This window comes from Pan troglodytes, chromosome 1 (genome assembly GCF_028858775.2).
Source record: "Pan troglodytes isolate AG18354 chromosome 1, NHGRI_mPanTro3-v2.0_pri, whole genome shotgun sequence".
In the NCBI taxonomy this organism is placed as follows: Eukaryota; Metazoa; Chordata; class Mammalia; order Primates; family Hominidae; genus Pan; species Pan troglodytes.
This window is the reverse complement of record NC_072398.2, coordinates 71,812,922-71,835,895: the sequence shown is the minus strand read 5'-3', so window position 1 is coordinate 71,835,895 and position 22,974 is coordinate 71,812,922. Positions and strand designations below refer to the sequence as shown.

Below are 22,974 nucleotides of genomic sequence, written 5' to 3'. Positions count from 1 at the left end.
CCCCATCTGAGTTTTGTGGATTCTATCGCAGAACTGTCTTTCAAATCCAGCCTCTTTTCTTTTCCCCTGGCTTCATTGTCTACCATTCGTACTTTCCTCACTTCTCTAATGCAACCTGCCTAAGTCCTTGTTGGTCCATCTGTCCCCCAAAAATAAAACCCAAACCCATTTTCTTAGCATAAAACTCACTTCCAAATCCATTCATTCACTATTTCAACAAACAGTCAATGAATACTGACCCTCTGCCATTGATTGTGCCCCACCATTTCTTCCTGTTTTTCTTTTGTTCCAGTCCCGGTGAACACCTCCAGATTTGCCCACAGAAGGCCCCCTTGATGTCCTGTGTCTTTCCATAAACCATTCCCTCTACCCCAAAAGCTCTTTATCTCCTCTGAGCTCCTTCTCACCTTTCAAACTCATCTAAATTATCATCGCCATATGAAGTCTTCTTTGACTCCTACAAGAGTTAGTTACTCCTACCTATGATTCCCCATCAGTTTATTCATATTTTTACCATACGAACTTATTTTTGTGCACTTGTTTATTTCTCTTTGCTCTTCACTAGGCTCTGAGCTCCTTCAGGCAAAGAACATGTCGTATTTCACCTTTATATCTCCTGACCCCAGCACCATGTCTGCCACACATAAGGGCATAATAAGAGGATGAAACCATTCAGTAGGAGTAGGATGTTCTGGGATGAAATTAGATGAAGGCGTAAACAAGTGGTTGAGACTCAAGGCTCTAGAATCAGACTGATTGGGTTAAATTGCAGTTTAAATTGCAGAATCAGACTGACTGGGTTAAACTGCAGTTCTGCTGCTTTTAGTTGTGTAAATTATTATGCATCTCTGAGCCTCATTTTTTCTAATTAGTAATATTGGTGGAATAATAGTACTTTCTTTATAGGATTATTTGGTGATAACTGAAAAAAAAGATTTGGTTTATTTCTAGCTAAATGCTTATTCATTTTGTGAGGGGTCGCCCATTAGTAAATAAGAAAAAAAACAGAATGAGAAATCTAGAGAAGAGTACAGGGAGAAAATAAAGAGAGATTAATTGAGAAAGAAGAAAGAATAGGTAGTCTTACTCTACCAGACTCGTTTTATGCATAGAACGCTGTACATTAATCAGATTGATCACTTATAGTCTACATACTGCTCTCCTTAACTGTAGCTTGAGTTAATCTAGCCACTGATTTTATAGTTGTAGATAGTTCAAAATAAATCATTAACAGTGACAGGTATTCTCCCTGTAGAGCACGACTCACACACCAAGATCCCACAGCATAAAAGACAAGGCCTCAAGACCAACACCATCTCCCCCTAGACCCAACAAGCAAGAAGAAGGGAGACCACATACAGGATTGTTGCTGAGCTGAGAAGAAATGGGAGCATGGCTACTTGACCACAGGGACAATAAAAACAGTAATTGAACCCTTATCCAGCTAGGCAATACAGTTAAGAGATCAAGAGCCAAGATTGTTTCATCAGGCTAGAATATTGGATAGATACAATCAAGACAGTATTAGTCAAAATAGGGTAACTGCTGAAACAAACAGTCCTCAAATCTGAGTGACTTAATGAAAGTTTATGTTTTTGCTCATGTCACACTCCAATACAATTTATGAGAGACATAAAAGGAGATTGCTTCATGAAATCATTCAGGACCAAGACTCCTACCTCATCACTGCCATTCCTTAGGGCCTCAGAGTCCTGGATCCTGGTAGACAAGGGAAGAGAAAGAGCATGAAGGATTTCATGAGAGGTTTGAAGGACTAGACCTGGACTCATATTCCACTGTAGAATTCAGTCACATGGCTATGTTTAAATGCAGAGGAGGCTGTGGGGGTGGGGGTGGGAAATTGTCCATCTGTGAGCCCAGGAGGAAAATGGAAACATCTTTGGAAACAACTTTCCAGCCTCTGCCACAAGGAGTGGAATGCAAAAAGAGGGCGAAATGTAAAGCCCTAAACTGAAGTTAAAAATGTCAATGTCACGAATATCAGAGACCTGACTTGGCTGTGATACTTGTGAAAAAAATTTCTGGGGCTGGAAAGAAATATGGGATACTGGCTGATGATATGATTATGGTTAGCAAAGAATATTTTTGTCTTTAAAAAATGAATGTAATATTGAAGTACATTAATAAAGAAAATATATATAGCAGCAACAGCATACACTGCCTTCACCTCTTATCTTTGTGTCCTTGTGTGTGTCCTAAATTATCTGAGCCTCAACAAGCTTAGCTATAAAATAGGACTAAAGCTTGTGGTGTGTGTCATTTAACTATTGCTACAATGATGCATACAAAACAGCAAAATTCAGTAGTTTAAAAATAATTTCTTCCTTAGCTGGGCGTGTTGGTATGTGCCTGTCATCCCAGCTACTCGGGAGGCTAAGGCAGGAGAATTGCTTAAACCTGGGAGACAGAGACTGCAGTGAGCCGAGATCATGCCACTACACTACACTACAGCCTGGGTGACAAAGTGAGACTCCATCTCAAAAAAATAAAATAAGAACGAAATTTATTCTTACTCATTCATGTGCAGGTTCGCCGGGTTAGCTTTGCTTCACGCTGCTGGTCTGCAAGGAGGCCATTAGGTGTTTCTTCTAGTGGTGTTTATTCTGGGGCCCAGGCTAAAAGAGCAGCACCTGCAGTACCTGGAGGAAGCAGTTCTCATAGTAAGGGCAGAAATGCAAGATGGAGAGTAGAAATATGCAGTATCTTTTGAGGTCTTGGCCCCAAATCAGCACACAGTCCCTTCTGCCCTCATTCCTTTGTCCAAAGCAAAGTCACAAAGCCAAACCCAATATCACTGAGGGAAGGAAATAAGCTCCCCCCTCACAAGTGAGTGATATTGCAAAGTAACATGTCAAAGGGCACTCTAATACTGGCGAGAATGATGATTCAATCAACCACACTGACATCTGTAGGATTATAGTGACAATTTAAAAATATATAAAGTATCTACTTCCATTCCTAGAAACAGAGGGTCTCACTAATAACTGAAACTATGATAATGGTCACAGTGATGGTGATAATGATGTATTCAGATCTTGTATCCTAACGTACTCTCAGTGGCTCAGAATATATCTACCAGATTGTGTTCAATTTTGGTTTCCATCTTTAAAAAGAAAGAACGTTGACAAGCTAGATTGCAAGCAGAAAAGGTGGAGCATGTAGGCCTAGGAATCTGGAAACTGTGTTGAAGGAACTAAAACTATTTAGTCCAAAGAAGAATGGCCTATATAAAAATTAAATGCACCAAAATACCAGAGGGGCTATTTCTTTGCAAAAGGAATAAACTTGTAGAATAATGGAAGGAATTACCAGTCTGTGGGAATTCTCTGGGAGTCAAGTAAATAAAGGAAGCTCATGAAGACATCTGATGGGAGAAGCATTGCATGGGCCACTTGCTGAGCAAAGACAAGCACAATGGGAGGCAGATAGTGGTGAACAGAGCCATGCTCTCCACAGTTGAGCAGATGAGATGCTGGGGAGCAGTTTGGGATGTCAGGAAAGATCTGACAGTTTGTGCCTGGGAAAACACAGGTCTCAGCTCCCTCTTCAAATCCTTCTGGTCACACAGATTCACTGGGCCCTCATTCCAGTGGGTCTGTTGTCTTTCATGTTAATTCTATAAACACAGCACTCTCAGTGCCCTCCCTAAGTCCCCAAGCCCCACCAGGGCAGTGTGAGAATAGCCAAACAGTGATCTCCTCCTCCTTTAAGCTTGACTCTCCCCTCCCCCATTTCTCCCAATCAGCCTTAATTAAACTGTTTGAAAGCTGCAGCTTGATTTTAATTAGAGCAAAATTGGGAAGATTAGAATGAAATTGGCCAATCATTGTTTACAGGCCGTTGTTTGAGAACACAGCAGGCTGCTAAATTACCTCCATGCCAGGCTTCTTGAATTCTCCCAGACAGTGAAAAGATGGAGAGCACCAGGACATCAGGGAAGAGATGGCCTCATTTCTGCTCTTATGTCTCTAAGAGTTGCAAGGGCTGAGATATTACTTAACCAAACAACTCCTGGACTGAAGCCTTCCTGCCTGGGGATCTCTCCCAGCCACAGTGGTAAACAAAGCAAAAGAATTACCTGGGAAATATGACAAAGGTGGACAGTACTCCCTGAGCTTGAACACAGGTCACAGACAAAGGCAGAAAATCATTGGTAGTATGGTCTAGGTTCTAGTCAAACTCTACCACTAGTCAATTGAGACTTGGGGCAAACCATTTCTCTCAGTTTCTCTGTCTCCTCATGTGTTAACATGTAAAAGCTTAATAGTTGATTAATGATATTTTCTCTCCCTTTCCCCCAAGGTCCCTGTATAGATAAAATAAGCGTGTGTAAAAATTGTGTGCAAAAAACAGTTTGGATATCAAGACAACTGTTCGGAGAATAATAGCCTAGTCCCTTTCAGCACTGTAGTCCTTTTGAGCAATAAAAGTTGGAGGGGGTGCCCCCAAAAGAGAGACTACTGGAAATAGATCAGGAGGGCCAAAGAATAGAGAAGGTCAATGTCCCTACCATGATAGCTGACTGCTTCTGTCATTGTTTGCAAAGTGGGTTCCATTGCTGCTTTAAGACTTCCCCCCAATCTCTCAGGAAAGCACTACACCAATATATGGGATTATGATTTTTATTATCGTTTCTTTTTATAGCTCATATTAATCATGTCTTATTCATTATAGCAGTAAAGTCTCTAATAGCCAAGTACATTACAGTAATCTGTTGTTGAGATAGAAATCTCCTGGTCATGTGATATGTCTGGAAATACTGCCTCTGTATTGGAGCCAAAGTATGATATATCCTTAAGCCCCTAAAATGTCCAGCTTGATAGAGAATGTGAAACTATCATAGCTGAGTCACTGGGTAAAAAACTGGCATCACTCAGTGTACATGTTGGCTTTGGCTATTCTTGTTCATGTGAGTTTTTCAAGATGAAAAATGTGAGTCCTATGAAAAAGACAAAATGGTGATGTCATCGCTTGGTGGACTGAGTTCTGTGATGGGAGCAGTAGCCCTGGATGTGAGGTATATTGGTAGAAAGATGAAGAAAGAGAAGACTTCCTGTGTCTGAAATTCTTTAGGAAAATCAGCAGTGTGAAACTCAGTGGTACTTATTGATTTTCCTCTGTCCAGTTGGCAAGTCTCAAGCTAATTGTGGAAAGGCAAATCTCCAAGACAAAGGCTCTGAGAACAAAGACAGTTGAACTTACCCAGAACTGGTTGGTATGTGAGAAAATTTCCCATGGGTCATTGGTTGACAGTTTAAGTAGACAAAGTAAAGTCCCAGGAAAAATGACAAGAAAACTATGTCCTTGGCTTAAGGCCAGTCTATCTCTTTTGCTCCAGACTTCTTAAATATTTTATTCAATAACATGTCCTCTGTTTATCTTCATTTTTCAGGGAAAACCAGTTTGGTTCAAACTGGAGAATAATAGCCCAGTCTCTTTCAGCACTGCAGTCCTTTTGAGCACTAAAAGTTGGAGGGGGTGCCCCCCAAAAGATAGATCATTGGAAATAGATCAGGAGGGCCAAAGAATAGAGGTCAATGTCCTTACCCTGACAGCCCACTCCTTCTGTCATTGCTTGCAAAATGGGTTCCGTGGCTGCCTTAAGACTTCCCCACAGTATCTCAATTCTGAGAAACGCAGAATAGTGAGCAGGCGGTGATTGGTTGGCTCTGCTGGAAGCAGCATTGATTTCCTCCTCAGTAAACCCAGCCTGGAGTCTAATGCAGGAGGAACAAATGTCTCCTAGTATGCAGCGGCACACTGACACCAGGATAGGTTGGTGCCAAGCCTGCAGGGGTGCCACGGTGGAGGGGGGCGGATAGAGCTGCATGCTTAGGATACAGGGATGTGACTTTCCAAATGACAGCCCTATCTGTGGACTTGGAAATGGGCCGGAACATGCTTCCCCCGCAGAGGTAGAAAGATGAAAGATCTATTAAAAAACTGGAAACAGAATAATCCGGCTGTTCGTGTGAAGTTATAGCACAACCACCCACATTGTAGGCTACAGTATTCATTACAGGTTGAGTATCACTTATCCAAAAAATATTGGGGACCAGAAATATTTTGAATTTTTTTTCAGATTTTAGAATATTTGCATTATACTGGATCAGCATCTCTAATCTCAAAATATGAAATTCTAAATGCTCCAGTGAGTGTTCCCTTTGAGAATCATGTTGATGCTCAAAAAGTTTTGGATTTTGGAACATTTTAGATTTCAGATTTACAGATCAGGGACACTCGACCTGTACTTCTAGATTTCAGCTTCACTGAGGTACAGTTTGTGTGTGTGTGCGTGCGTGTGTGTGTGCGTGTGTGTGTGTGTGTGTATTGTTTTTTTTAATACTCTCCCCCTTAAGGCTGCATAGGGAGGGAGGCTTCATAGGTAGTGACTCTTCACAGGGGCCAGGTCAATGTTCTCAGTTTATGAGTCTGGAAACTGGTGCTTCTGTGTGCAGCTGCTGGAAACAGCACCTGGGCTGGAAGACCCCAGCTGTGCTCTTTCTGAGTCTTTCATCTTCAGGCACGAGACCCTGCAGGGGGATTCTTGCTGGGAGAGTTCTTGTTGACCTTGTGTAACATAGTGCTGCAGGTGGCTGCTGACATAAGAATCAGTAGCTTGAGTCGGAGGCAGCACTTTTTATTTACATCTTTTGAATTAGGAACATTTGTAGCCATTTAGTATTCTCATCGGAGACCCTTTTGCTTCAAACCCAGAGCTGGCCCAGTCTCAAAACCCTGCTGAAGCTCCTGTGCCTGAGATCTGGCATGGCTATGGTTCAACTCTCCTATTGCAGGGCCCCTTTGGATTTTGGGGAAATCCCTAAACTCATGTACAACCAGAAGCATCATTTTTTGGCAATCTGGACCACTAGTGTTATGCAATTTGGAATAAAGATAACTACAATTACTTCAGCACTGATTATTTAGATATCATTATATCTAAAATATTCTGAGTGTCGGTATGCTTGGCTGATTTAACACATTGGATTATACCTTCCAGGCTGGGTTATCCCTTTCCTGGACATTGTTTTGGTTTTTATTAATGATTTTATGTGTATGTTCACCCTTTCCTGGAAATACATATTGTTCACTCTAGGCTAACCTAAAGCATGCTAGAGGAAGATGGAAAATGGACTGAATTTTTGTTAATTATAGCAGTTTACTGAAGTACCCTTTATATGTGCAATGTGAATGCATTTTACAGGCAAAGTCCACAGGGAAGGGCTCTCTTTACCCTTTGGCTCAACCTGTCAGCCCTGAATGCAGTGGCCACTCCTATTCTAAAGACACTTTACATAGGGACTATAGGGCTGTTAGAAATGTTTGCTTTCTCAGACTGTTTACTGTGTAACAAACACAGTGGGAGAAGATTTTAGGAGAAATGGCTAAATTGAAATGGAGATTTACTTGATATCTTAATTGAAACAAAGATGATGGCTTAATTGAAGCAGTGTGTGTTAATATAATTGATATATAGAAAACATCCTTTTCTTAGTTTAAAAAAAAAGAGCCTTGATTATTCTATTACTGGGGGGAAAAACTGCTAAATGAAAAATCAGAAATGAACATTTCTTCTTTGAATAGCTCAGGCTGCCTTCCAGTATTGCCTCTAAGGTTTGCAGATGCTGGAAAGAACCAGGTTAATAAGTTCTGTAAGCACATTTTTACCACTTTCTGGCTCAAACACCACTCATAGATGTTTCTCCATTATTTTGGTTCCATGAAGGGCCCCAGAGGGCAAGGAAGAAACTTATTGGGGTAGAAGAGAAAACCACTGGGAGCCCTTAGAGTCTGAACCTTTCTGTGGCTTAGTACTTATGCCTAATGCTTCTTTTTTGAGACAGGAGTCTTGCTATGTTGCCCAGGCTGGACTCGAACTCCTGTGGCTGAGGCCTTATGCCTCATAATTTTTGAGACAGGGGTCTTGCTATGTTGCCCGGGCTGGACTCAAACTCCTGGGCTCAAATGATCCTCCCACCTCAGCCTTCTGAGTAACTGGGACTACAGGCACTAGCCACCATGCCCACTTGAGTCTAATTCTGAGTTGATAGCCCACTGTAATTTGTGATGAAAATAGATTTGGGCTTTTTTGTTTGTTTTTTGTTCTTTGGCAAATGTAGCCACTTGTGTGCATTCTCTGTTTGTTTGTTTGAGATGGAGTCTTGCCCTGTTGCCCAGGCTGGAGTGCAGTGGCACAATCTCGGCTCACTCCAACCTCCACCTCCCAGGTTCAAATGATTCTCCTGCCTCAGCCTTCTGAGTAGCTGGGATTACAGGCACCTGCCACTGCGCCCGGCTAATTTTTGTATTTTTAGTAGAGAACAGGTTTCACCATCTTGGCCAGGGTGGTCTCGAACTCCTGACTTCGTGATCCACCCGCCTTGGCCTCCCAAAGTGCTGGGATTACAGGCATGAACCACGGCGCCCGGCTGCCACTTGTATGCATTCTTATGGATTCTTTCTCCAGTGAAATTCTCCAAATATAGTCCCTATCCTTATAATCCCTATATGGCACTATTGAAACTCTCTCCCCACATGCTCACACTTCTACTCCATAGCACAGTTGTTCCTTAGAGTTTCACAGGTGGAGGTAGTATAGCCTAGTGGCAAAGGCTGTGTGTACTGGAGTCAGACGGTCTGTGTTTAAATCCTGACCTTGCCACCTACTAGCTTTTAACTACTGGGCAAATTAACTTATTTGTACCTCAATTTCATCATCTATAAAATGAAGATAATTATATTTTCCCCCTTATATGGTGTTTTGAATATAATATTAACTAATCCTTGTAAGATGCTTGGAATGCCTATCACATACTAAAAATTCATTAAATGTTAGCCATTATTTTTTATTATTTGCTCATAAAAAGCTTCCTTAGACAGTATCATTCCTTTTTCTAGGTCATTCATTATTCTGTGTTATGATTTCTTTAGCAGCCACAGGAGCTGGACTTAGGCCTTTATCTGTGATTCCTCCCATGTACTCTCTGTATGGACTTGGCTTTTTGAGGCATCTCAATTTCTTCTCCTGCAAATGGGCAGGTTAAAACTGGCTTAATCCAGGAACATTTTGCTGTGGTGTAAATGTTATGCTATGTTTTGAATATACAATTAATCCATGTTTTGTGTAGAAAATGTAAAAAGTGGAATGTTCTGGGTAATAAAAATACTTGTGTTAAAGGATACTAAACACCACAAAAAAATTAGAATGCAATGAAATACACTTAACATTTAACCTTATCTACTTGAAGGAAAACAGTGCTATAGAAACAGCAGTATGATATTGGCCTGGGTTTTAAGCACAACTCTGTCATTTACTAACTGTGTGACTTCATCCACACTACTTTCTTAATCTCTCTGGGTCCAAGTTGTGACTATTGTCACCGCCATCATAGTTACTGTTAATAGCATAGAAGGAGGGCCAGGACACTAGCTTTTTGTTCTGGTTCTATTATCAACTGGCTTTATTGCTTTAGGTAAACCACTTACCCTTTCTGTTTTATGAGAAACATAAGGAAACTAGAGGATACTAGTTCCCATCCAGACCCAGTGTCTGACTGGGCCAGACAATGGACTACCAATTTTTATTTATTATATTTAATTAAAGTGGGGCCCACCTCTATGCTAAGTTGGCCTTTCCTTTCCGTGAGGGGCTTCGACCATTATAAGAAACTATGGAAATTGTAATAATGTCTTTTTCCCCTAGCAATGTAGAAAAATAATGGGTTAGAAATTATTAGTTAATGAAGTCTAGACATGCCCTATCCCAAAGCAAGGGGGCTGGGTTTGATGACCCTAAGGTTTTTTGTTTATTTGTTTTTAGTAATCTGATTTTGTGATTCATCAATGTAATGATCAACTAACCAGTGAGAGGATTCTAGTTTCCATCCAGCCAATTAGAGATGAGATTAGGCAACTCTTCTTTACCCTGCAGTGGGGTTTGGGATAGAAAATACTTTTGACAAATACTCTGTACTTTAATTAAAGTTTAGCATTTGCTGCACAAAGGAAATAACTGACAATATATTATTATGAACTTACCTGCTTAGATAAATAAAGCTACACAGCGGGAATTTTGAAGACTTTGTTGGAACCATGAGTTATTAATCACCCGCTTTTCTTTGTTTCCCTAGTAACGTTTGACATATGCTCCTCTCTCAGTCTCTACAGTTAGATGGTGGGATTTATGCCTCAAATGTGGCATGGATTTTTACTTATTCATGTATTTATAATTTTAATTTTAAAAATTTTGTTTATAATTGACATATCCGGCACAACAGTGTATTGGTGTGATGTTTCAATACATGCATACACCGAATAATGATCAAATCAGGGTAGTTAGCATATACATCACCTCAAACATCTATCATTTCTTTGTGGTGATAACTTTCAGGATGCTTTTTTCTAGTTACTTAAAATCTACAGTACATTATTATTAGCCACAGTTACCCTACTATGTAATAGAGCACATAACTTATTCTTCCTAACTATAACTTTGTATCTGTCAACCAAGCTCTCCCCATCTCCCTTTCCCACTACCCTTCCTAGCCTCTGGTAACCACTGTTCTACTCTCTAATTCCACGAGATCAACTTTTTTAGACCTACGTATGAGTGAGGTTATGTGGTATTTGTCTTTCTATGCCTGGCTTATTTCACTTAACATTACGTCCTCCAGGTTCATCCATGTTGCTGCAGATGATAGGATTTCATTCTTTTCACAGCTGAGTAGTATTTCATTGTGTATATCATCAGTTTATGGACATTTAGGTGGATTCCATATTTTGGTTGTTTTGAATGGTGCTGCAATAAACATGAGGGTGCAGATATCTCTTTGATATACTAATTTCAGTTCCTTTGAATATGTACCTAGTAGTGAGATTGCTAGATCATATGGTAGTTCTATTTTTAGTTTTCTGAGGAATTTTCATGCTGTTTTCATAATGACTGCACTAATTTACACTCCCACCAACAGTGTATTAGAGTTCCCCTTTCTCTGCATCCTGACCAGCATTTGTTATTTTCTGTCTTTTTGATAACAGCCATTCTAACTAGGGTGAGGTGACATTTCACTGTGCATTTGATTTGTATTTCCCTGATGATTAGCGATGTTGAGCATTTTATCATATACCTGCTGGCCATTTTTATGTATTCTTTTGAAAAATGTCTATTCAAGTCTTTTGACCATTAAAAAAAATGTTCTTTTGCTATTAAGTTATTTGAGTTCTTTACATATTCTGGATATTAACCCCTTATTGGACTCATAATTTGCAAATATTTTCTTCAGTTCTGTAGGTTGTCTCCTCGCTCTGTTGTTTCCTTTGCTATGCAGGAGCTTTTCAGTTTGATGTAATCCCATTTGTTTATTTTTGCTTTTGTTGCCTGTGCTTTTGAGTTCTTATCCAAAAAAACTTGCCCACATCAATGTCATAAAGCTTTTCCCCTAAACTTTATTCTATTAGTTTTATAGTTTTGAGTCTTACGTTTAAGTCTTTCATTCATTTTGAGCTGATTTTTGTACATGGTGAAAGATAGTTTTATTCTTCTGCATGTGGATATTATGTTTTTTCAGCACCATTTATTAAAGATATTCTCCTTTCCCCAATGTGTGTTCCTGGCACCTTTGTCAAAATTCCGTTTATTTATTTTTAATTATTTTATTTTTATGCAACTCTATCATTTGCATTTCATGGACATTTGGGGAAGGTTAGACCAAGGTTTGGCACTGTTATGATGAGCAGATTTGGGATGGGTGAAGAGGGTGTAAACACTTTACATTTTGTTGCTTCCTAAGGCAGTGGAGCTGGTTCTTACCAGTATAATTTGGGGGACAATGGAAAACTCATTTTTTATTAATGGATATGATTCTTTAAATTTCATCCCAAGACAAAGATTTATAAACCTGTCCCCTTTAAAATGCAAACATTCCAGTGAGGAGCAAAGCATGAAAATTAAAATCTTCAACAGGATTAGAAAGGAACAACTTTGCAATCTTCTAGAATAAGGCTTCTCAAAATATGGATCCGCTTAGTCTATTTCAGAGTGTTCATGTTGACATTTGCACTGAAGGTACAAAATAAAACTGCTGGTACTTTAATTTGAATAAAAGCAGTCATACCACATAACACTAAGAGTCATGTATTCTTCATCATTACACACTTGCACCTAAACGCATAAGCACACATGCACGCACACATACACACACACACACACACTATCTTCACTTAAGAATGTCCTTAAAGCAGTAACATTTATTACTTTTATTAAATCCTGACCCTTGGGTACATGTGTTTTTAATATTCTGTAAGATGAAATGGGAAGTGCACATAAAGCAAATCTGAGGCTACTTAAGTACTATAATTATCTCAAGGAAAAATACTTTTGTGGTTGAGTTGCAAGCTGAACTAGCCACTTTTTTCATGGAACTCCATTTTTTCTTGAAAGCACAAGCAACAAATTGTGATTATTCAGACTTGAGTGTCTAGCAGGCGTTTCTCAAAAAAAAAAAAAATGAATTAAGCCAGACTCTGCAAGGAAAACAACTGACAGTATTTGTTGCCAATAATAAAATTTAAGCTTTTAAATGAAAATTCAAATTTTAGAAAACTTGCATTCATCCTCATGAACTTGACATTTTCCTAATATTTAAAGACGTTGAAGAGATTGGTCATGATACTAAATAGTGAGATGTTTTAATATTGTATAATGAAAAGTGTCAAAATGTGGAAGATCTGCATAACTTGGTGACCTGATATTTTCCAGATGACCAACACATGATGTTACAACATTATGCAGGATAAAAAGATCCATTCAAATTACAATATAGAACACTGGATTTAATGTAACAAAGCATGAAAAGTTCACTGACATGATTTCAGATTCCATATTGTAACTAACCTTTAAGAAACTACCATCTGTTTAGTTTAGTGTAGTACCAAAGATGAAAATTCACAATTATGAAAACAGATTGAATGTAGAAGCAAATATGAGAGTGCAGCTCTTTTCTGCTAAGCCTGATATTAAAGAGATTTGCAAACATGCAAAGCCATGCCACTCTCCTTGCTAAATTTGTTTTGTTTCAGAACATACAGTTGTCATGAAAATGTTATGTTATATGTAATGGGTTTATTAATGTTATCTCTAAATGAAATAACAAATGTTGATTTTCTCGGTTTTGATTTCTAAAATGGTAAATCTCAATAGCTCTAAGCCACATGTACAAATATGGGGATTCAATAATTTTTAACAGTATGAAGGGGATCAGAGATCAAAATATGAGGGCAGTGGTTCTAGAGCAAGCTTCCTGACTTCACAGGTGAGTAACTGAGGCCACGAGAGGGGATGTGACTCATTCACGGTAAGACAACTGTGATTAGATCACATCTTTGCAAACCACTGTTCCAATGTTTGTTTTTTCTACTACTCGACACTGTAAACCATGACTTCATGTGAATAAGCTAATCAACTACTGTCTGATGAGAAAGTTGGCTGGGAGAGGCTCCAATGTAGATCAGTGGAGACAGAGCTTTCTTACAGCATGTGAATGACAGGCCAGGTGAGAGGCCAAGGGGCCTCTTCCAGGCTCTGGGCACCTCCAGCTGAGGGGATGTGGGCTGAGAGGAGATGAGTGGCTGCAAGTGGAGGAAGAACACTACCTACTTCAGATTTTATGCCTCTTGCTCTGAAACGAGGTCAGCTTTTCCTTATCCCTTGGCTTTTCCCCCAGGGAGTTTGCCCGTTGGAAGGTGAACAACTTGGCTCTGGAAAGGAAGGACTTCTTCAGTTTGCCATTGCCTCTTGCCCCAGAGTTTATCCGGAACATTCGCCTCCTTGGAAGGAGACCCAATCTGCAACAGGTTACAGAAAATCTGATTAAAAAGTACGGCACTCATTTCTTACTTTCTGCCACCCTTGGAGGTAAGCAACATCACAATCCCAAGCTAATTGGTTGCCAGACCATTGGAAATAACGTTAAGACTCGTGTAGCGTAGCTCCAACAGTCTTATCTTCTTCCGGGCCTTTTATTGCCTGAGAAGTCTTTCTGGTGCATTTGAAAACAGTGCAGTCTCTTGACATCTCAATTTACCCCAGAACATCTCTATTTAATTATTCCCTGAGGAGGGGAAGTTGGGTATGGCGGTTGGAGGTGGACAGGCTCCTAACAAGCACTTGCCAGCAGGGGGCACTCCCAGTTTTCGCTCTGCTGAGTCACCCAACCCCTGAGGCTTCGCCACTTTCTAATGTTTGCTGTGGCTACAATGGTCAGACCCACAGGCAAAAAAGTCGAAGTCCCTGGAGTCCCTGACCCCTCTTCCTCTCTATAAAGATTGGAAACTGTCCAAACCAACGCCAGTGGTTCTGGGCTGATGAATCATCCTCTTGTGGGGCGGAGAGTGGGGGTAGGGTGGAGCAATGTGGGCTAGGACCCAGGGCAGGATCAAAATCTCTGAAGATGCAGAGCTCCCTCTGCCCCGGGAAGAAGGAAGCAGGATTTATTATAACATTTAGCTCACTGTCCAATCGACTAAAACAAGCTCTCCCAGGGCTCGGGCCAGCTGTCGGCACGCGGCAGGTGTTGAGTGTTTGATGGGGAGGAGGGAGATGCAGCTTCAAGGCTTTTGCCCTTCCTGAGGGAGCAGAAAAAGCCACGAAGACTCCTCGTAAACAACTTGAGAGAGAGAATTGTGTCTCCCCTATGAAGATGGATTGCTTGAGACAGAGTTCAATAGATGATGTTAAACAGATAAGCTGAGGGCAGGGAGACTGAGCTTTGGAAGAGGGCCTTTCAGGCAGCGAGGCCGCTGGCCTGTGGCTCCCTCTGATGAGCTTCTTCTAAAGATGATAAGGGCTGGGGGAAGAGCTTGGCAGCAGGGGCTGCACTCTCTCTCAGCTGTGTCTATCTTGGCCAAGGGTTTTATGTTCCTATTGGTAGGGGATTCGAGAGCAGAGAGCGTCACCAATACACTCGTGTTGTTCACCATAGGAGAAGAGTCCCTGACCATTTTTGTGGACAAGCGGAAACTGGGAAGAAAGACAGAGACAACAGGAGGTGCCTCTATAATCGGGGGCAGTGGGAACAGCACAGCTGTGTCCCTGGAGACCCTGCACCAGCTGGCCGCCTCCTACTTCATCGACAGAGAGAGCACGCTGCGACGGCTGCACCATATCCAGATAGCCACGGGGGCCATCAAGGTAATGACCTGAGAGGTACAGGGAAGGGGATGCGGGAAGCATTGAGGAACCAGGGGGAGGCCAGAGCCTCAACCATCTCTAGGTCAGCTGGGCCGACTGATGGAAGAGGAAAAGAAGCTTTCTGATGAAGACACAGCCAGCCTTCAGACACGATGGGGTCATTCATTCCACTGCAGACACTCACAGAGCACCCACTCTGAGGCAGGCTACAGCAGAGGCACGTCTGTGAATGGCAGTCAAGGTCCCCATGCTCACAGAGGTTGCACTCTGGTGGAGGATGGAAAAACAACAAAGTTATTTCTAATGATAAATAAAGACAAGACAGAGTCATAGGTGTACATTTCCTGGGGCGTGGGGAGGGAGCAGCTCATACGATTATTATTAGATTGATCATGGAGGGCACTTTGGGGTTTAGACTTTGAGCTCTGAATGATAAGAAACCAGCTGTGTGGAGAAGTGAGCGGAAAGTGTTCAGGCAGACAGAACAAAGTACTAAGTACTTGTTCCAAGTAAGTACTAAGGCCTTTTAGCAGGAACCAGCCTGGTGCCTTGTTGGGGCACAGAGAAGACTGCTGAGATGATGGGGAGGTGAATAACAAAGAGAAGACGAGGTTTGGCTGGAGCCAGGTTATGTGCCATGAGAAGGAATTTTAATATAAGTCAAAGTGCAGTGAAAAACCACTGGAAAGATTTAACAGGGGAGTAACATGATCTCATGAGTGTTTTTAAGAGATCAATAGTTATTGTGACTTTAATAACTATAACCTTCATCATATCTTCTCTACTTACACCTAAGAGATTTCTAGTAAAGTTCATGTTGTTTTAGGGAAAACCAGTGAAAATACTGTACTTGAGAATACAGTTTTTTAAAAATTCTAAGCAAAATGTTAAGGTATTGAAAATACTTCAAAGTTGTCTTATATCCTGCTTTTATCCCATGTGAAATTCACAAGCAAATTTTGTTTATTTATTAATTCATTCAATAAATATTTACTGAGCACCTATTATTTGTCAGGCACTGTTTGGGGTCCTGAGAATACAAGAATGAACAAAAGCTGTAAAGTTCCTGCCCTGATAAAGCTTGAATTCTAATAGCAGAGAGATCATTCATAAATATACAGGCAATAGCTCATTTTGTTATGGTTTGCTTCATTGCATTTTGCAGATACTGTGGTTTTGTTTTTGTTTTTGTTTTTACAAATTGAAAGTTTATGGCAACGCTGTGTCAAACAAGTTTCCTGGCACTATTTTTGGCACTATTTTTCCAACAGCATGTGCTTACTTCGTATCTCTGATAATTCTCACAGTATTTTAAACTTTTTCATTGTTATTTTATCTGTTATGGTGATCTGTGATATGTGACCTTTAATGTCACTTTTATAATTGTTTTGGAGTGTCACAAATTGCACCCATATGTGATAACAAACTTCGTCAATAAATGATGTGTGCTCTGACTGGTCCACCAACTGGCTGTTCCCCTATCTCTCTCACTTTTCTCAGGCCTCCCTATTCCCTGAGACACAACAATATTGAAATTAGGCCAATTATTAACCTTAATGGCTTCTAAGTTTTCAAGTGAAAGAGTCAGACATCTCTCACTTGAAATCAAAAGCTAGAAATGATTAAGCATAGTGAGGAAGGCATGTCAAAAGCTGAGAAAGGCCAAAACCTAGGCCACTTGCAACAAACAGTTAGCCAAGTTGCAAATGCAAAGAAAAAGTCCTTGAAAGACATTAAAAGTGCTACTCCGGTGAATACAAGAATGATAAAAAAGCCAAACAGCCTTCTTGCTGATATGAAGGAAGTTTGAGTGGTCTGGATAGAAGATCAAACCAGCCACAACATTCCCTGAAGCCAAAGCCTAATCCAGAGTAAGGCCCTAACTCTGGTTAATTCTATGCAGACTGAGAGGGGTCAAAAAGCTACAGAAAAATGTTTGAAGCTAGCGTAGGTTGGTTCATGAGATTGGAGGAAAGAACCCATCTCCATGATATACAAGCACAAGATGAGTCAGTAACTGCTGATTTAGAAGCTGCAGCAGGTTATCCAGATCTAGCTAAGATCATTGATGAGGGTGGCTACACTAAACAACAGATTTTCAGTGTAGATGACACTGCCTTCTACTGGAAGAAGATGACATTGAGGACTTTCATAGCTAAGGAGGGTAAGTCAATGCCTGGCTTCAAAGCTTCAAAGGACAAGCTGACTTTCTTCTTACAGGCTAATATAGCTGGTCACTTTAAATTGAAGCCAAGACGCATTTAGCATTCTGAAAATCCTAGGGCCCTTAAGAATTACGCTGAATCTCCTCTGCCAGTGTTCTATAAATGGAACAATCCAGTCTCGATGACAGCATATTTGTTTACAGCATGGTTTATGAACTATCTTAAGCCCATTGTTGAGACCTACTACTCAGAAAAAAAATTCTTTCAAAATATCACTTCTGATTTACAATATACTTGCTCACCCAAGAGCTCTGATGGAGATGTACAAGGAGATTAATATTGTTTTTATGCCTGCAAACACAACATCCATTCTGTAGCCCATGAATCAAGGAGTAATTTTGACTTCCAAGTCTTATTTAAAAATGTTTTTGTAAGGTAAAGGCTGCCATAGATAGTGATTCCTCTGACAAATCTGGGCAAAGTAAATTGAAAATCATTTAGAAATAACACTATTCTAGATGCCATTATGAACATTTGTAATTCATAGGGGGATGTCAAAATATCATTAATAGGAGCTTTGGAGAAGTTGATTCCAACCCTCATGGATGTCTTTGAGGATGTCTTTCCTCAGTGGAGGAAGTAATTGTATATGTAGTGGAAATAGGAAGAGAACTGAAATAAAACGTAGAGCCTGAAGATGTGACTGAATTGCTGCAGTCTTATGATAAAATGTGAATAAATGATGAGTTGCTTCTTATGAATGAGCAAAGAAAGTGGTTTCTTGAGAGGGAATCTACTCCTGGTGATGATACTATGAATGTTGTTGAAATGACAACAAAGAGTTTAGAATATTTCATAAACTTAGTTGATAAAGCAGTGGCAGGGATTCAGAGGATTGACTCCAATTTTGAAAGAAGTTCTATTGTTGGTAAAATGCTATCAAATAGCGTCACGTACTACAGAGAAATCTCTCATGAAAGGAAGAGTCCATTGATGCAGCAAACTTCATTGTTGTCTTAGTTTAAGAAATTGCCACAGCCACCCCAACCTTCAGCAACCACCACCCTGATCAGTCAGCAGCCATCAACATCAAGGCAGGACACTCCACCAGCAAAAAGATTCCAACAACTGGCTGATGGCTCAGATGATCATTAGCATTTTCTAGCAATAACATTTAATTAAGGTATGTACATTGTTTGTTCAGACATAATGCTATTGAACACTTAATAGACTACAGCATAGTGTAAACATAACTTTCATATGGCACTGGGAAACCAAAAAATGTGCGTGACTTGCTTTATTGTGATATTTGCTTTATTACAGTGGTCTAAAGCTGAACCCATAATATCTCTGAGGTACACCTGTATAATGCCAGGTGGGATGAATGGTATGAAGAAATGAAGCCAAGTAAGAGGATAAAGGGTGATGGGGATGTGGAGTTTAGGGAAGACCTGTCCAAGGAATGCCACTTAAGCAGAGACCTGAATGAAGTGAGGGAGTAAGCCCCAAACATCACAGACAAAGGACAGAACAGGTACAAGTGCCCTAAAGGGGCAGGGCAGTGTACTTTGTATGATCCAGGACCACCAAGAAAGGCAGTGAGGCTGGCATGCAGTCAGGAGAGAAATGAAGTGAAAGATGAGTTTATAGAGGTTGCAGGGGCCATATCATGAAGGCCTTACTGATTAGGAAGTAGAAAGAAAGGGGGATCCTGGAGACCAGTTCAGTGGCTATTGCAGTGGTAAAGGTAAGACATAATTGTGGCTTAGACAAAGCTGGTGTCACAGAGGTGGTGAGAAGTTGGCATATTCAGAATATATTTTGATGATAGAGCCTATGCAATCAGACAATGGATTGGAAGAAAGGAATAAAGATTTACTGCAAGATTTATGGCCTGAGCAATCAAATGAACAGTGATTCCATTTACTGAGAAGGACAACACTGGGAGGAGGTACAGATCTGAAAGAAATAAATCAAGAATTTGGTTTTAGACATGTTGAATGTGACATTCCTATCAGACATCTTAGTAGAGAAATCTAACAGTCAGTTGGACACAAACACCAGGATTTCAAGAGAAAGGCCATGATTGAAGGTGGAAATTTGGTGTGCAAATATATACTCATGTGTAGTGGGTATTTACAACTATGGGAGAAAATGAAATGAGATCACTCAAGGAGTGAGTGCAACTAGGAAAGTGGCCCTAGGGCTGAGTTGTGAAGCACTCTAATATTCAGAAATGGGGAAGAAGAGAGGATCCAACCAAGAAGACTGAGACAGAACAGAGAATATGAAGAGAACCAAAGCGGGCTCACAAAGCCACGTGAAGAATGTTTTTCACAAAAGGAGGAACTGGCAACTGTGGCTGTTGAGCAGTCACTAAGGTGAAGATTGAGACTCGACCTTCAATTTGGTGACATGGAGGTCACTGGTAACCTGGAGAAGAGTGGTTCAGTACATGAAGAGTACAAAAGGCCAAGTGAAGAAAACTCGAGGAAGGAAGCAAAGTGAGGAATCAGATATGAGTAGAAATAATCCTTTTGCTATGAAGGCAAATGGAAAAACGAGTGATAACTGGGGAGCGATGTGGGGTCATGGGAGGGTGTGTTTTTGTTTTTAAGATGGGAGCTGTTCCAGCATATTGATATACTGATTAAAATAACTCCATAGGCCAGGTACTGTGGCTCATGCCTGTAATCCTAGCACTTTTAGAGGCCAAGGCGGGTGGATCACAAGGTCAAGAGATCAAGACCATCCTTGCCAACATGGTGAAACCCCATCTCTACTAAAAATACAAAAATTAGCTGGGCAAGGTGGTGCACCCCTGTAGTCCCAGCTACTTGGGAGGCTGAGGCAGGAGAATCGCTTGAACCCCGGAGACGGAGGTTGCAGTGAGCCGAGATTGCGCCACTGCACTCCAGCCTGGTGACAGAGCAAGACTCTGTCTGGAAAAAAAAAAAAAAAAAAAAAAAACTCCATAGAGAGGGAGAAAGTGATGACGTAGGAGAGACAGAAGATAATCATAGGAGCAAAGAAGTTGTTCTTACCCAGGAGCTTGAGTGCTTCATCCTTCCTAACAGGCGGCAATGCAGAGGGCACAAAGACAAATGCAGCAGGATGTTAGTTGCATGGTGAGATATTGCTGTTGTTTTCTTCTGATTGGCTTCTTCTTCTTGATTTCCTAGGTTAAACAGAAGGAAAGTCTTTGGCTAACAGGAAGAAAAGGGAATAGTTGGGAAAATAATCTATGAAATGGTCTTTTGAGAATAAGAGCTAAGAGTGTTGGTTGGCTAGATAAACACAGTAGATTTCTGGGTAGCACTGAGAGCCCTCTTCGGTGGCCATAATTATAACATGAGACCAGTCAGCATAGTTGTAAGTTTAATCAGCTACATTTAGCAGTTCATGTATAGGTAGGCATGGAATAGACAAAGAGTTGGATTTAACAAAGATGTGTGTATATACGTGGCGAAAGATAAAAGAGGGACGAGAGTTGAGAGTATACACAAAGGAGTGATTACAGTAATGGACCATGGAATATAATTCAGTCAAGGAATGAAAAGAGGCCTTTGAGGATGCTAGGAAGTGAAAAGTTGGTCAGGTATAAAGGTTAAAAGTCTAGGTAGGTTTGACAATTCATTAGGGAAAGAGACTAGAGCAAGTATGAGTGGGCGATGCCTAATATTGAGATTATAGAAGGAATACTATGCCCTGGAACCTAATTTTATTAGTAACTGCATTCCCTCTGTAATCACTTGATGGCAATGAATGAGGGGAAGTAACAAGAAACATAAACTGCAATGAGGACAGGTAGTGGGTGCTAAGAGTCCAGTGGTTCTGGCTTCAAAGGAGCCAGAGATCATTAGAGAGGACGAAAGAACAGTGTTCAGGATATCACAAGGGAGCGCCTTCCTTACTTCCATGCCCAGGAGCATGAGGGGTGGGAAATGAGATAGCCACTGCTAGAGAAGGCTGCAGGGGAAACCATGTCCTCAGGGTCAGCTATATCGAGGTTAGAACTGAAAGGCAAAGTGCACTCTTGAGAAGTAGTTGAGATTATATGGGATTTTGCTAAGAACTGATCATGAGATCCACAGAGCACAGTGGAAGTTAACTGAAGAGAAGAGGTGAGATTAGGGGACTTACAGAGTCTGGAGTGAGAGTAGAAGAGATAAGGATGACTTTCTATTAACAGGGAGGTAGGGTATATTTGAGAGACTAGTATCTTAAACAGTTTAAAATGATTTAAAAACTCACTGATGTGATTTTTTTACTCTTAACTCTCTTCCCTCTTTTATCTTTCATCATGTATACACACACGTCCTGGTTAAATCCAACTCTCCATCTATTCCATGCCTTCCTGTACGTGAACTGCTAAATGCAGCTGATAAAACTTAAAACTATGCTGAGTGATCTTATGTTATAATTATGGCCATGAGTCTCAAGCTGGCTCTCAGTGCCACCTAGAAATCACTGTGGCATGGAGTAGGTTTTACCAAGAAGACCGAACTCTGTGAAAGCCTCTCTCCCCATTTAGTCCTGTAGGGGACTGTGTCAAAGTTGGAGAAAAATGGATCATATCAGAAAATGAAAGGTAGGCATTGGGTCTACAACTTAAAGATCCCATTTATGTTCCTTCCTATTCCTTGACCTGACCAACTTTACACTTTCCTCACTCTTTAATGGCCTCATTTTCTTAAATTCCTTGATTCATCACTATAATCTCAATAAACTAGGTATTGATTTAACGCATCTCACAATAATAACAGCTATTTATGACAAACCCACAGCCAATATCATACTGAATGGGCAAAAGCTGGAAGCCATCCCTTTGAAAATCGGCACAAGACAAGGATGCCCTCTCTCACCACTCCTATTTAACTAGTATTGGAAGTTCTGGCCAGGGCAATCAGGCAAGGGAAAGAAATAAAGCATATTCAAATAGGAAGAGAGGAAGCCAAATTATCTCTGTTTGCAGATGACATGATTGTATATTTAGAAAACCCCATCGTCTCAGCCCAAAATCTCCTTAAGCTGATAAGCACCTTCAGCAAAGTCTCAGGATACAAAATCAATGTGCAAAAATCACAAGCATTCCTATACACCAATAATAGACAAACAGCCAAATCATGAGTGAACTCCCATTCACAATTTCTACAAAGAGAATAAAATACCTAGGAATACAACTTACAAGGGATGTGAAGGACCTCTTCAAGGAGAATTACAAACCACTGCTCAAGGAAATCAGAGAGGACACAAACAAATGGAAAAACATTCCATGCTCATGGATAGGAAGAATCAATATCATGAAAATGGTCATACTGCCCAAAGTAATTTATAGATTCAATGCTATCTCCAACAAGCTACCATTGACTTTCTTCACAGAGTTAGAAAAAACTACTTTAAATTTCATATGGAAACAAAATAGAGCCTGCATAGCCAAGACAATCCTAAGTAAAAAGCACAAAGCTGGAGGCATCATGCTACCTGACTTCAAACTATACTACAAGGCTACAGTAACCAAAATAGCATGGTACTGGTACCAAAACAGATATATAGACCAATGGAACAGAACAGAGGCCTTAGAAATAATGCCACACA

At 40.5% G+C, this 22,974-nt stretch overlaps 1 protein-coding gene across 2 annotated transcripts in view; it reads left to right on the top strand.

Moving 5' to 3' along the window:
- BRINP2 (BMP/retinoic acid inducible neural specific 2) overlaps positions 1-22,974 on the top strand; it is a 111,458-nt gene that overhangs the window by 71,296 nt on the left and 17,188 nt on the right. For both annotated transcript variants that reach the window (XM_001153570.7, XM_009438846.5), the window contains 2 exons: positions 13,746-13,936; positions 15,003-15,211. In XM_001153570.7, coding sequence (XP_001153570.1) covers positions 13,746-13,936; positions 15,003-15,211 — 400 coding nt within the window. The remainder of the gene's footprint in view (positions 1-13,745; positions 13,937-15,002; positions 15,212-22,974) is intronic.